Genomic DNA, 15,252 nt, shown 5'->3' with positions numbered 1-15,252 from the left:
CTGGACTTGCTTGAAAAGTCTTGAAGACGTTTCGCCTCTCGTCCGAAAGGCATCATCAGTTCTGTCTGTCTAATAGGGAGTATCAAGTATTTATCCTCTCATGGATCATAATAGAATCCAACTCAGAATGCTGATGGCTGCATTGAAGGTGGCTGATAGATGTCATATGGGTCTATGACATCTATCAGCCACCTTCAATGCAGCCATCAGCATTCTGATTTGGATTCTATTATGATCCATGAGAGGATAAATACTTGATACTCCCTATTAGACAGACAGAACTGATGATGCCTTTCGGACGAGAGGCGAAACGTCTTCAAGACTTTTCAAGCAAGTCCAGTTGCTCTCTTCTACCAACCACAGATTTCAGCCAGCATCTTTACAAGGTCTTTCACTGCTGTTCTGGGGTTCGTTTGCACATTTTGCACCAAAGCACGTTCATCTCTGGGATGCAGAAGCAGTCTCCTTCCTGAGCGGTATGATGGCTGTGTGCTCCCATGGTGTTTATACTTGCGTAGTATTGTTTGAACAGATGAACATGGGACCTTCAGGCATCTGAAAATTGTACCCAAGGATGAACCAGACTTGTGAAGAGACACAATTCGGGGGCGTCGTGGCTCAGGTGGTTAGGGCGTCATACCATGAATGCGGGCGACCCGGGTTCGATTCCGGCCCGAGGTCATTTCCCGATCCCTTCCCGTCTCTCTCTCTCTCCCGCTCGTTTCCTGTCTCTGCACTGTCCTATCCAATAGAGGTGCAAAAAGCCCAAAAAAAATCTTTAAAATAAAAAAAGAAGAGACACAGTTCTTTTCCTGACGTCTTGGTTGATTTCCCCATGATGTCCTGCAAAGAGGCCCTTGTGTTTGAAGGTGTGCCTTAAAATCCATCCACAGGTTCTCCTCCAGTTAATGATTCCAATTAGCCTATCAGAAGCTTCTAGTACCAAAACGTAATCATGTGGAACGCTCCAAGCTGTTTAAAGTCACAGTCAACTTGGTGTATGTAAAATTCTGACTCTGATGAAAGTAATTTTAAAAACTCTCTCTCTAATTTATTCTGACATTTTTATAAATAAAACGAGCGCTCTGAGAGCACAATATCCCCCGCTGGCAACTAGGCCGTAACTCTGGTAAAATGCGACCGAATTGAATGAAATTGCAATATCCGTATTACTGACATTATAACAAAGAATCCTGCCAAGTTTTGTGAAATTCCTCCAAAAATTGCAAGAGGAGTTGATTTCAGAAGGTGAGTGCCCTTCCTGGATGGATGGACGGACAGACGGACATTGCCACGACATAATGCCCCTCTGGGCCTTTCGGCCAGCGGGGGATAAAAATTGTGAGGGAAGTTGATTTCAGAAAGCAAGCACACCTTGATGAAATTGCCAAAGTACACGTTTGTTAATAATCAAGGCCAGAACTCTGGTCAAATTTGCCCAAATTCAATGAATTTCAATATGCGTATAACTGTCATATAACACAGAATCCTTTTGCCAAGTTTGGTGAAATTCCTCCACAAATTGTGAGAGGAGTTGATTTCAGAAGGCAAGAACACCATGAAATAGTGAAAGTACAAGCTTGTTAATCAAAGGTCAAAACTCTGGTAAAATTTTCACAAAATTAAATCGCAATATGCCTATTACCGTCATATAACAAGGCCTTTTGGCAAGCTTCGAGAAATTCCTCCAAAAATTGAGGAGTTGATGTCAGAAGGAAAACGCACTCAGGAAATTGTCAGTCAAGGGCTGTAACTCTGGTAAAATGTGACCAAATTTAACGAAATTACAATGTGCGTATTATCAACATGTAACACAGAATCCTGCCAAGTTTTGTGAAATTCCTCCAAAAATTGTGAGAGGAGTTGATTTCAGAAGGTGAGCACCTTTTGACGGACGGATGTTGCCACGACATAATCCCCTTTTGGCCAGCGGGGGGGGTTAAAAATAAATAAATAATTGGGGATCCGGCGGCACGGTGGTGTAGTGGTTAGCGCTGTCGCCTCACAGCAAGAAGGTCCTGGGTTTGAGCCCCGGGGCCGGCGAGGGCCTTTCTGTGTGGAGTTTGCATGTTCTCCCCGTGTCCGCGTGGGTTTCCTCCGGGTGCTCCGGTTTCCCCCACAGTCCAAAGACATGCAGGTTAGGTTAACTGGTGACTCTAAATTGAGCGTAGGTGTGAATGTGAGTGTGAATGGTTGTCTGTGTCAGCCCTGTGATGACCTGGCGACTTGTCCAGGGTGTACCCCACCTTTCGCCCGTAGTCAGCTGGGATAGGCTCCAGCTTGCCTGCGACCCTGTAGAAGGATAAAGCGGCTAGAGATAATGAGATGAGATGAGAATTGGGGATCCTAACTGACCTAAAACGGAGAGTTTCCCCAATTTTACTGTCCGACGTGGGGGCGACGTTTTGTCTCTTTCTAAACTGGATGTAAACTTGTGGTTGCAGCTGTATATTCCCATCAACAATCCCGACCAGGATAAAGTTGTTACCAAAGATGGCTGAATGACCATCCATGTTGGCAAGGAGCAGGCTAATTTTTGCTTATTTAAAAGTAATAATGCAAAAGGGTCCAAGTACAGACCAAACAAACTAATTAGATTTGCTCACTTTTGTATTTAAAATCTACTGATTTGAGAAAAGGCCCGATAAGTACAATGAATAAAACATGGGAGAACATCGGACATGTCAATCCTCTTTGCATTTTTGTAAAAGAAGCGCCTCTTGCGTTTGGTTCTCTGGTTCCAGGTCCGAGAGAGGGATCTCCCCATGGTCATGCACACGCTGTCCTCCGAGTTCACCCTCCTCAGGGTGGTCAATGGAGAGACAGTAGCTGCCAACTACTCTGGAGTCACCAACGGTTTTGTCAAGCCTAAACTTGGTAAGAAGTTCTTTACATGCACAGGGGCATCAGGTGACATCATTTGTGGCACCAACAACCCCCACTTGGCTCTGCATGCCTGGATAGCATTTTTCATCTATCTTTGTCTCTCTCTCTCTCTCTCTCTCTCTCTCTCTCAGTCCCACGTCCCATCATTCACCCTCTCTCCAGTCCCAGCAACATGTTCTGCGTGACGAGTCTGGACCCAGACACACTGCCCTCTGTTGCCACCCTGCTCATGGACGTCATGTTCTACTCAGGAGGGTAAGAGACTCGTCTTCTCTCACATATGGCCGAGCCTGATAGCCATCTGCCAGCCTCATAGGGGAGCAACGCTGATAGACGAGCAGTGCTCTGAAGGAGAGCTTTATAGTAAGGTGGGGTTTACATTAGACCGTATCAGCGGATCATCAGATTAACGTTTTTAAAACGATTAGCGTGCACACAGCAACGCCAATACACGATTCGCGTGCACACAGCAACGCCAATACACGGATACGCTCGGCTCCGCAGGCATCCTGCGCTCCAAATCACTCCGCCCTGAACAGCGAATGCCCTCTGGAGGGTGCGCACTCCGGCCCTGCGCAGCTCACAGAGCGCGCGAGTGAAGCGCACGAGCAGTGATTCGGGACTGAGCCGCTGTGTGTGTGATCCCAGTGCATGTCGGGCATGCGCGTCACTTACCACTTGCAAGTGGAAGGATGGCAAGCCTAAAGACAATCATAACTACACAATGGGCAGTATTCGCATCAGTATTTGCAGTATTTTCATACTTTTATACTCTTTAATGAAAGGTGATACAAGGCGGAAGTCCGCGCCGTTTTTCAGCAGTCGCGTCACATGACCAACGCCAGCGAATCAGGAAGGTGGATGTCACAGTGACGTTGTCCAATGACAACGCCAGCTAGAGCTCAGCACAGCGTATCCGCGTATTCTCAATGTTTACACAGCACCGGACCAGACACGATCTGGATTGAATACGTGGACCCTGGCGGATTCCCGTTTCCAGGCGTTTTAATGTAAACGGACCGTGCATCCGCGAAGAAAACGAGACCGATACGGTCTAATGTAAACTTGGCCTAAGACAGGGCGGGGGGAAGTACGGAAAACAACCCGCTGTATCTGCACCCATACTACTTTGAGAATATGTATGTAAGAACTTGAGTGGTCAAATGTATCTGTATAGAGCAGCAGCTACGATTATTGACACCTTAACGATCTTTTGGCCATTGAAGAGAAGAGTAGAAAAGACTTTCAATATGTAAATTGTGCATGAATAGTTACTCAAACTTCCACTGGGGGGGGGAGTTGATTCCTGATTACTTGGCATATCGGATCACATGACGCCTTTCCACAAGTATCAACATCCAGATGATTTTTATTTAAAAAAAAAAAATCAGTACGTGGTATTAACTTAACAGAACATAAATAAATATATGGATGTCTGTGCTTACGTAAATGGGGGAAATGATTCTAATGTAATGTAATTCATGTAATTCAATGGGGAAAAAAAATCTAGTTTGCCCATTGTCCTGTGTCATTCTGAGATGCGCAGATAGACAGTAAAGGGAATTCCCTTTACTGTCTATCTGCGCATCTCAGAATGACGCAGGACAATGGGCGAACTAGATTTTTTTTTTTTTTTTTTCCCCAGCCACGGTACGCCGGAAATCCGGCGCGGCGCCGGAACGCTATCACCCCTGTAATTAGTCTCTCCAACTAATTGAATTGGTGTGGCCTAACCAGTAATAACTGTTGGAACTGAAACTCACCTTTTGTAAAATAGTTTTTTATTGATAAATCTGAAAAAGTGTCGATTAATTAATTGTAGCTGCCACTCGTAAGTACAACCCCGATTCCAAAAAAGTTGGGACAAAGTACAAATTGTAAATAAAAACAGAATGCAATAATTTACAAATCTCAAAAACTGTTATTGTATTCACAATAGAACATAGACAACATATCAGATGTCGAAAGTGAGACATTTTGAAATTTCATGCCAAATATTGGCTCATTTGAAATTTCATGACAGCAACACATCTCAAAAAAGTTGGGACGGGGCAATAAGAGGCTGGAAAAGTTAAAGGTACAAAAAAGGAACAGCTGGAGGACCAAATTGCAACTCATTAGGTCAACTGGCAACAGGTCATTAACATGACTGGGTATAAAAAGAGCATCTTGGAGTGGCAGCGGCTCTCAGAAGTAAAGATGGGAAGAGGATCACCAATCCCCCTAATTCTGCGCCGACAAATAGTGGAGCAATATCAGAAAGGAGTTCGACAGTGTAAAATTGCAAAGAGTTTGAACATATCATCATCTACAGTGCATAATATCATCAAAAGATTCAGAGAATCTGGAAGAATCTCTGTGCGTAAGGGTCAAGGCCGGAAAACCATACTGGGTGCCCGTGATCTTCGGGCCCTTAGACGGCACTGCATCACATACAGGCATGCTTCTGTATTGGAAATCACAAAATGGGCTCAGGAATATTTCCAGAGAACATTATCTGTGAACACAATTCACCGTGCCATCCGCCGTTGCCAGCTAAAACTCTATAGTTCAAAGAAGAAGCCGTATCTAAACATGATCCAGAAGCGCAGACGTCTTCTCTGGGCCAAGGTTCATTTAAAATGGACTGTGGCAAAGTGGAAAACTGTTCTGTGGTCAGACGAATCAAAATTTGAAGTTCTTTATGGAAATCAGGGACGCTGTGTCATTTGGACTAAACAGGAGAAGGACGACCCAAGTTGTTATCAGCGCTCAGTTCAGAAGCCTGCATCTCTGATGGTATGGGGTTGCATTAGTGCGTGTGGCATGGGCAGCTTACACATTTGGAAAGACACCATCAATGCTGAAAGGTATATCCAGGTTCTAGAGCAACATATGCTCCCATCCAGACGACGTCTCTTTCAGGGAAGACCTTGCATTTTCCAACATGACAATGCCAAACCACATACTGCATCAATTACAGCATCATGGCTGCGTAGAAGAAGGGTCCGGGTACTGAACTGGCCAGCCTGCAGTCCAGATCTTTCACCCATAGAAAACATTTGGCGCATCATAAAACAGAAGATACGACAAAAAAGACCTAAGACAGTTGAGCAACTAGAATCCTACATTAGACAAGAATGGGTTAACATTCCTCTCCCTAAACTTGAGCAACTTGTCTCCTCAGTCCCCAGACGTTTACAGACTGTTGTAAAGAGAAAAGGGGATGTCTCACAGTGGTAAACATGGCCTTGTCCCAACTTTTTTGAGATGTGTTGTTGTCATGAAATTTAAAATCACCTAATTTTTCTCTTTAAATGATACATTTTCTCAGTTTAAACATTTGATATGTCATCTATGTTCTATTCTGAATAAAATATGGAATTTTGAAACTTCCACATCATTGCATTCCGTTTTTATTTACAATTTGTACTTTGTCCCAACTTTTTTGGAATCGGGGTTGTAAAAGGCTAGAATTCCAGTATGGGTCATCCGATAGAGACGCGAGTCGAATTAAAGTTGACCTTCATACTCGGTGTCTTCAAGCCCAGCATTGTTTGATTGAACAGCCTGTGTAACAAAACCTTTGCTGCCAAATTAATTGCAGACTACGCTGGAGAAGCTTATCAGTCCTGTTGACTGACTGACATACAAGCACTCGGCTTCAAAGCCTGTACTTATGTTGTGCTTATTAGAGAGAGGGAAGCACTCAGCAGAGCTGTCTCATTTCAGTATTTTGCTGAACTCTTGACCTCGCTGCACTGCGGTTTAAAAAAAAAAAGCAGACTGTGCTTTAGACTGGATGTCTGTTGCTTAAGATTGAGATTCCCTGCTGTGCTTTTGTTCATGACAGAGGGAAGGAGGCAGGGGCACAGAATGAGGATTCAGGACACATCCGCTTCTTCTCCTTCTCCCTGATTGAGGGCTACATCTCCCTGGTTATGGATGAGCAGACTACTCAAAGGTTCGGCCCGTCTCTCACTTCCATTATTCATAGTGCACGTGTGTGTGTGTGTCTTCACTTCACTCCACTCCACTCCAGAGTGGTTTGATTGCACTGGAATGTGGAAACTTGCCTGTGATCAGAAAATGGCTTCGATTAAGACACGAGTCGTCCAGAAAAATTGATGGTGGTTTAATGAATGAATGAAATGATTATCGAATTCTTCTTTCTGATAAATAAGTGGTTCCATGTTTTTGGCTTGCAGTGTTGCATGTCTGGTGCTGATATCCAGTCTCTCTCGCTAGGTTCCCCAATAATGTCCTCTTTACCAGCGCTTCAGGAGAGCTCTGGAAAATGGTTCGCATCGGAGGACAGCCTTTAGGATTTGGTGAGTTTGGCGACGGAACTGCAAACCGATCAACACCTCGCCTCGACGAAATACAAAGTGCATTTTTGAGCTAGCGAATGCAAATCACGCTCACTTTTGTCCTCTCATCAGATGAATGTGGGATTGTGGCCCAAATATCTGAACCTTTGGCAACAGCTGACATTCCAGCCTACTACATCAGCACCTTCAAGTTTGACCATGCTCTAGTAAGTGTTCAGTTTTGTTTGCTCGAGGGCAGATAGCGCTTTCCTCCGATACCCCTTTTTGACCAACAGGTTCTTGAACCGGTTCCCTTCAAGATGCGTCATGAACGGAGGGCGCTGCATGTTGCACAATGGAAGTAAAGGGTATTATTCCATCCGCATTCACTGGATATGAGCAATCATGTGCTCTGATTGGCTACTCTACTACTAGGATATCAGCTCATATATGGCGGCACGGTGGTGTAGTGGTTAGCGCTGTCACCTCACAGCAAGAAGGTCCTGGGTTCGAGCCCCGGGGCCGGCGAGGGCCTTTCTATGCGGAGTTTGCATGTTCTCCCCGTGTCCGTGTGGGTTTCCTCCGGGTGCTCCGGTTTCCCCCACAGTCCAAAGACATGCAAGTTAGGTTAACTGGCGACTCTAAATTGACCGTAAGTGTGAATGTGAGTGTGAATGGTCGTCTGTGTCTATGTGTCAGCCCTGTGATGACCTGGCGACTTGTCCAGGGTGTACCCCGCCTTTCGCCCGTAGTCAGCTGGGATAGGCTCCAGCTTGCCTGCGACCCTGTAGAACAGGATAAAGCGGTTACAGATAATGAGATGAGATATATATCATGAATCGAGAAAAACAAAATGGCGGACCGTGTCGCTGAACCAATCGAGGACGAAATAAAAACTACTCTGAATGAAAGTATTTAATGATTACTTTTCACAATTTGCTACTGTTTATTTACATTCTAAGCGGAAATGATTTTGTCGAATTTGCAAAAAATAAAAACACTCCTGTTTTCTCAAAATCCAGTGACTGTGGATAGAATAAAAAGGTTATTCCACTCACTCATCGTACATGGATTATAGCCGACTCGGTGCTACGTGCCTCGTCGGCTATCAGCTCATTTACGACTCAGATTTCGTGGAATAACTTGAGTAGCACGACGGAAGACTGCACTGATGACCTGCGCGCTTTTGTCAGTGCAGATATTTAGAGGCATCCTTCTCCATTGCTGCGCTCTGCTTCCTCTCCAAATTGATTATATCGTCACAGCTCGTGCTGGAAAAACCAGCTATATTTTGGTTTCTTTTTGGTCAAAATGCTCTGCATGGTACAAAATTTGGTGAACCCGTTCCCTACTGGTGGAAAAGGGGTACGAGTGTACTGTATTGCGCAAACCTGTGACTCAGACTGAGCACCAGTTAGATGATAATTAGCGGGTTTTACGTGACGTCACATCCGGCTCATTAGTTATTCAAAACTTGAGCTGATGGTCTACCAAAGCTCAAAGCGTTTGTACGGAGAAAGTGCATCACTCGCATGAAAAATGCCTTACGCTTGCATTGTTTTATGTTGATCAAACCGTGAAACTGGTAAAAGTTTCTTCAGGGTTCCCCGTGAACGAACTCAGGATTTCACAAAAAGACGTCGAGAAAGAAAGGTGGCTTTTGAACCTCTTGCTGAAATCGAAGGGAGCCGAGTCGAAGCCTGCTCGAGTTTGCAGTGATCACTTGGCGAATGGTTTGTATCTCCCTCTCAGCTACGTCCTTAGTGTTTTCCAAGTACTTTTCTTGTTGTGTCGTTATTTTACGGTACTTTTTTTTTTTTTTTAAGTCACGAAGCACTAAAGTCCCCAGCTGTTTCTTTGTTTCCTCCTCACAAAGTCCATATGCATGAAGGTCGCGACAAAATTCTTCCCCAGCCATACAGTTACAACACGCCGTGATCACTTCTCCGTCTTGTTTAACTAATATCCAGGTCTTTAAAGGGGTTTCTGATGATCTCTGTGAATGATTTACCTGAGAGATAAGAGCCAGCACAAGGGAGAATCAAGCCAACTGTTTGTTTACACTTCAACTTGCAGCGCTCCATTGTAAAGACGAAAACAATCCAGGATTCATTGAGCAGCGACTTGATAGCGAGGTCCTTTACCCAGCCACATACAAAAAAAAAAAAGTTGTAAGCCTCCATACTCTTCCACGCTTTCATCTGTTTTGCGGTGTAGAAGGACGTCTGCAACACCAGATAGTTGGAGATGTCGGGGAACTCGACTGAAGGGTAGTTTTCGAGATCGTATGACAAATCCTTCTTTCCCAGACTGTAGTGGTCGATTCCATTGCACACAGCAATCTGCTGAATGTATCTAAAGCCAGCAGTGGCTTCTCGATTACGAGCGTACTCTGATAGCTTATCGCTAGTCATTTGCGCTACGGCAGCCATTTAGACCACCAGCTATTTCGCTTCCGGTAAAACCGCTAAGAAAAGTCACGTGACTGGAAACAAAATGTCTGACGTCAGCACATTTGTTTGTTTGTTTGTTTGTTTTTTTTTTCTTGCAGGTTCCAGAGGAGAACATCCAGAGTGTGATTGGAGCCTTGAGGACCAATGAGGGCACCGGACAGTGAGATCAGACACGAGCTGCTCCGAGTCCCTGCTAGATTATCATTTTCAAAAGTGCCAAGAGCTTTTCGAGGACTGCTGTTGGGGGAGGGGGGGTGTAACGGAAGGGGAGAGAGAGATAGCTTGGTTGCTTTACTTGCACTCTCCAACTTTTCCATTCAACTGATTTGTGCCAATTCCTGTCCCTCCGCCTCCTGCCCCAGAGCGCATCCTTTCCTACAGGGACCCTCAGCTTGTGACTGCAGTGTTAGTTTTCCCCGTTTTCTCCCCCTCTGATCTTATTCCCCCCTGTTTCACCATGACGACAAGGCCTACTGAGACACTGGTTGGACCCCCCCCCCCCCCTTCCTCCCCACTACGATGATTCCTGATTCATTGCAAATAACCATCATGTATTAGTAACTGGTTTTCTTCTTTAATAGAAGACTAAGAATGTATGCCACAACCGTTTTTGTGTAAATGTCTGATCCCACTTCTCTTACTGTGCCAAGTCACTTTAGGCCTAAACTGACTCCTTGAGTGCGTGGCGCTTTTTTTTTTTTTTTTTTTTTGTGCGCAAACTGAAAGGCGATTTGTTTCAAGTTCAGTTTATTTGAAGGGGTGGGGGGAGCTGCTTTTTTTTTTTTTTTTTTTTTCCCCCCTTCATTTGTCCCCGTTTCATTTCACTTAAAGCTTATGTTTCTTGTATCCAAACTACAATCAGTAGGTTTCTGTTCTCCAGCTCCGACTCGGCGTCAGTTCAGGGCAGAGATTTATCAGATTGGATAATCAAACACATCCAGGCTGAATGTGGGGGAAAACGTAGTCACTATATCTCACTACTACTACTTCGTTTTTAAATCTAGAGAATGGATTGTGCAATTTACTGTATACTCCCCCCCCGGACATCATCTTCCCCCTTTTCACATCTGAAGCCGTCTTGTAACCGAAACGAAAGAAATAGCACACTATACTTTACTTTTTGACCAAGTTTTTACCGTTCAGCATTTTTTTTTTTTCTTTCCAAACGACAAGACATGAGGAATTACAGTCCTTCATTGAATGAATGTTAGTTGGGGGTCTAAGTGTTAAGGACACGGGCGTTAGTTTAGGCCTTCAACTCTCTCACCCCAGTCTGCACTTTATTTAAGGTCTTTCCTCAAGATCTTACTGTTCTTACTGATGTGAAAAAGTGGGGAAGACTCATTGCTCCTTGGAAGGATTTTTTTTTTAAAGGGTCACATTTGTTGGTCTTAACGCACGAATGGATTCCCCCCCCAATCTGATTAGCAGAAACAATGTATTTATCAGTGTTAAAAAAAAGGGTGACCTACTTCTTCTCTGACCATTAAAGAAATGAAAACGTTATTTCTTTCAGTGTTTGACGAATTGTCCTGACCTGCTTTTCATGTTCCCTTGCTTGAGCTTTTATTTTTCATCTCCAACCGAGAGATTTGTGTCATGCTGGTTTTGTTTCTCCTTAATTCGCTACCATGAGGGATCTATCAAGACGATTACGATGATCTAGGGCAGATGGCTAGCGTAAGTTAAGATGAGCTCAAGGTTTAATTAGATGAAAGTACCTTTTTATACAGGGGAGTTGAAGGACATTTCCTTGAAGTGTGTTTTGTTTTCAATCCGCGTTGGGTCGGGTTGTTTGCATAAGGAAATGGGGCGGCGCTCGGGACATTTGGACATTGTCCCATAATCACGAGCGGTGCAGTATAGAGCCGGTTTGCTGATTTTAATGCACGAGGTTGCATCCGCTCTATCTGCAGCGTTCTCCATATGGTCCAGTTTTTACTCCGTGCACACAAACGGCACTTCCTCCTGTGCTGATTAGTTTACTTTAGCTGCAGAAAACCCACACATGCTTTCATCCTCTAGCTTTATTAATAGTGCTGTTGATCTCATCCAAATTTGCTTTGGCACAAACAAAGCAAAGACCTACAATTGGTTTAGAAGGACCCTTTTCGCTCAAGACACTGCAGAGATCAACATGTATGCCAGTTTATTACTGATCTACGCAAATGTGTACGAGAATTAAAGCTAGACTGCCTTTCGGTTTCATAAAATCGGTGAAATTTGGTAATTGTGATGCGCTTTGTATATAATTTTTTTTTCTTTAAAAAAAAAAAAGAAGCCATTCTGTGGCTGGGAAGTTATTTAATTTGACGGGATTCCCTAGCAAATAACGTGCACGCGCAGGTTACATCATTCTGTTGCTAAACGAACAGCTGATCAATATTTATTGGCTTGGCCCTGCGTTTCCTTTCCTTCGTATAGACCCCTTTCACATGACGTCACTGCGCCGTGAGATTTTGGTAGGCGCCATATTGGAAGACCAAGTACATGCACTCACAATATAAAACAAAGTACGAGCGAGAGTAAAGTGACACGATGGATGATAATTCGGGTTATGTGAGTACATTACCAGCTGCAGAAAGGGCACGGTATGTGGAGAAACTGGCTGTGATTGATGGGTTTGACCCATATGATAAGACTCGCGGCAAGGGAGAATGGAAACATAAGGAGGACCGGACACCAATTCTGCCATCTGTTTGCTACCCAGACATTGTAAACTATGTTGTTTACACCCAGTGCCTACACTCAGTGTTCGAACTATGCCGATATTTTCGGGGGGCCCCTTTTTTTTTTCCCTCGGGGGTGTGTGTGCTTGCGCTTGTCTCGGAGCGCGGATCTCCAAACGCATGAGAAGCCTATCTTACGCACATATCACGCGGACTCCACACACGCATCGCGTCTGAAGTCATAACTCATCAGGGAAAATCGTGTCCGCATTGGCATGTTCAAAAAACAACCTCGCGTCAACAATGATACCACACGCAAGGAAAAAAAAAAAAAACAGTCAGGCTACTCAACAACCAACCTGGCAGCAGCGAGCAAGCCCCAAACCATCCTAAATTATTTGTAGAAGTCTGGGAGGCTTGCTCCTCATACAGTTATCAACTTGGGGCCAATTTAGCATGTTTTAAATCTGAATTTCTTGCGTTTGCTTACCTCAAAGTGTCTGCAGATCATGCACAGACTTATCCATTATATCCACAGTTTTTTGCCAAGTCTCACACAGGTTTCTTTCAAGTCTACTGTTGGGCCAATAAATCATAAATAAAACAGCTCAGATTTGTTTGTTTAAGTCGTTTGCCACTCCACTTTATTCTCGCGGGTTCACATACCGCTGCCGTTATTATCCCCTTATCACGAGTTTGTTGGTCTTCCAAAATGGCGCAGGGTCTGTTTACTTCCGGTTTCGGGTGACGTCAGTGAAAGGGGTCTATATAACATAACGCCTTTTCTTCTCGCTTTCCGTTACTGTAGTCGGTCTTTCACGTTTCACTCACGTCCTCCATTTATCTCGCACCATGTGATGCATGGTATAGGGTCATGGTGAAGCAGGAAAAAATAGTGGAGAATTTAGGGCCACATGGCCCAAAATTCTCTCATTTTATTAAATATAGGAATGCTATTTTGTCATTGCTATACCAAGTTATGAGTGTTTTGAAACGTGCTATATAATAATCAGCCCATATGTCAAAGCAGTGGCCGTAAACGAGATTCGTTGAGACCTGTGCGAGACATCGTAGGACGGAAGTAAAACATACAGCAGAAATCAAAGCGACCAACATCTGCCAACGTTGTCAAAAGACACGCCCGCCCTCTTTCGAACACTGATGTAATCAAGCCGGAAGTTTTGATAGCAACTCATTTTTGTGCAATATTTCATTTGGAAAACAGGTTTCGAAGTCTCGTGAAGATCGCGCGGATAAGCGCCGCCTGCCGTGGACCAAACAAACTAAGTTCAACATGGCTAAAAACTGACAAGTATAATATTTAATTGCAATTAGTTGCCAATACGAGTCACGATATAAGGTTACTAAAACCAAAATTGAATAACATGTTAATTTAAAAATTGCAAGTCTGCGATTCGAATTCAGTTGCTTTTGGTCCACGAAACAAAAATAGCAGTGTCGGGGAAAATTCTTTTTATGATCTGAAAAGGCATAATATAAAGTAAAGCCAACAATTATGAGCATAAACTCTGGCTGTACAGTCATGAAATTTTACAAGAAGAATGGCTTCTAAAGGAAATTGACATTATCAATTTATTTTTTTCAGTCCTGTTACCCCTGGGGTCCTACACAGCCTGGAGGTTTTTCTCCGATGTTTTATTGCCAGCTCTAAAATACGAGCAGCAGTGAACCTTAATCACTGACTGCCCCTTTAATATCAGCTTTGCTCGGATGCACATTTGGCTGCTTCTCCATTATGTTTAACGATCTTCAGACAAGTTTATTACAGAACAGCCTTGAGTCATTGTACAATGAAGCCAAGTGAAACAAATGTTGGGTTTCAACATTCATGGATCTTTACACACAAGTCCTTTTTTAAAAATGTATCGCTCCCAAAAAAAAAAAAGGGTCACTGGTCGTCAGGTGATGCTCTTGTTCACAGCTTACCATCACAGATCAGGGCCTGGTATTGAGTGTCTTTCCAGATGTTGCGTGTCCTACTCACTCACACTGTTTCTTGCTTGAGGAGTGCTCAGTACAAGACTTGGAGCTCATATGAGAGATTTGACCAGCGCCACCATATGATCCACACCACATGCAACGTCCACCATATGACCTGGTACAGTCACCTGCAGAAAACGTGCGTGTGTCATCATGAGCAACATTTTTATACATGACATCATTGCCTGAGTGTTTTCAAACCGTTCTCCATCAGCACATGTGTAGCGTATTAGGTTTAAGCGTGACGAGAGGTTTGTGGTCTGCACTGTACGAACCCGCCATGGAAAATATTGGTCATCCCGTTTCCCGATGCCAAGACATCCTCGCACATTCTTGCCCCAGACAAACAGTTCGCCACGATCTGAAAAAATCATCAGCACTTCGACTAAATCCCAAAAGATCATTCATAAGAACAATGAATTTTAGTTAAAAATGTGACGCTGAGAAAGGAGTTGCAAAAAAATCAGTCTCAAGACAAATAAATTGAATTCACAGCAAGACTTTGAATGTGTCAGATGTTTTTCTTGCACTTCTTCTATAGTGGCTACTTGCATAAACCGATTTTTAAAAAGTGTCTAATCCTTGATAAACACTTTATTTAGCATTTTGAGAAGGAGCCTCCAGTGTCAGCACTTTGTTTGAGATAAAGCTGTACGATTTCAGGATGGAGGTTGACCAGTTTTTGGTCTTATTACCTTCACTTGAGGAAAAAAAAAAAGTGTTGTTTTACGGAAGTCGCAGAACATTAAAAGTACTGTCACTGTAAACGGATAACAAATAAGAAATTGCAATTATTGAAAAACTGGTATGAGGAATAAAGCACATCAGGATGTTCTATTATTGAGCAAAACAAATAATTCAAGCTGGTAATAGCGACTCTGCTTCTCGGCGAGCTGCATCACATCACATCACACCAGATGATTGCTGATTATTTTCCTCCAACAGCACATCCAT

The 15,252-nt window shown here is 43.7% G+C and overlaps 2 protein-coding genes across 2 annotated transcripts in view; one reads left to right on the top strand and one right to left on the bottom strand.

Annotated features, from left to right (window-relative positions):
- The window catches only part of castor2 (cytosolic arginine sensor for mTORC1 subunit 2), a 31,746-nt gene extending 20,612 nt beyond the window's left edge, over window positions 1–11,134 (top strand). The window contains exons 4-9 of the mRNA XM_060912763.1: window positions 2,745–2,877; window positions 3,018–3,141; window positions 6,719–6,829; window positions 7,114–7,196; window positions 7,308–7,402; window positions 9,727–11,134. Coding sequence (XP_060768746.1) covers window positions 2,745–2,877; window positions 3,018–3,141; window positions 6,719–6,829; window positions 7,114–7,196; window positions 7,308–7,402; window positions 9,727–9,792 — 612 coding nt within the window. The 3' untranslated portion in view covers window positions 9,793–11,134. The remainder of the gene's footprint in view (window positions 1–2,744; window positions 2,878–3,017; window positions 3,142–6,718; window positions 6,830–7,113; window positions 7,197–7,307; window positions 7,403–9,726) is intronic.
- Window positions 11,135–13,876: 2,742 nt separating this feature from the next.
- rcc1l (RCC1 like) overlaps window positions 13,877–15,252 on the bottom strand; it is a 29,032-nt gene continuing 27,656 nt past the window's right edge. The window contains exons 10-11 of the mRNA XM_060912762.1: window positions 14,574–14,659; window positions 13,877–14,426 (exon numbers count right to left, since the gene is read on the bottom strand). Of these exons, the coding sequence (XP_060768745.1) occupies window positions 14,349–14,426; window positions 14,574–14,659 (164 nt within the window). The 3' untranslated portion in view covers window positions 13,877–14,348. The remainder of the gene's footprint in view (window positions 14,427–14,573; window positions 14,660–15,252) is intronic.

Source organism: Neoarius graeffei, chromosome 28 (assembly GCF_027579695.1).
Source record: "Neoarius graeffei isolate fNeoGra1 chromosome 28, fNeoGra1.pri, whole genome shotgun sequence".
NCBI lineage: Eukaryota > Metazoa > Chordata > Actinopteri > Siluriformes > Ariidae > Neoarius > Neoarius graeffei.
Note: the sequence above shows the minus strand (reverse complement) of the source record. Positions and strands in the feature narration are given on the sequence as shown.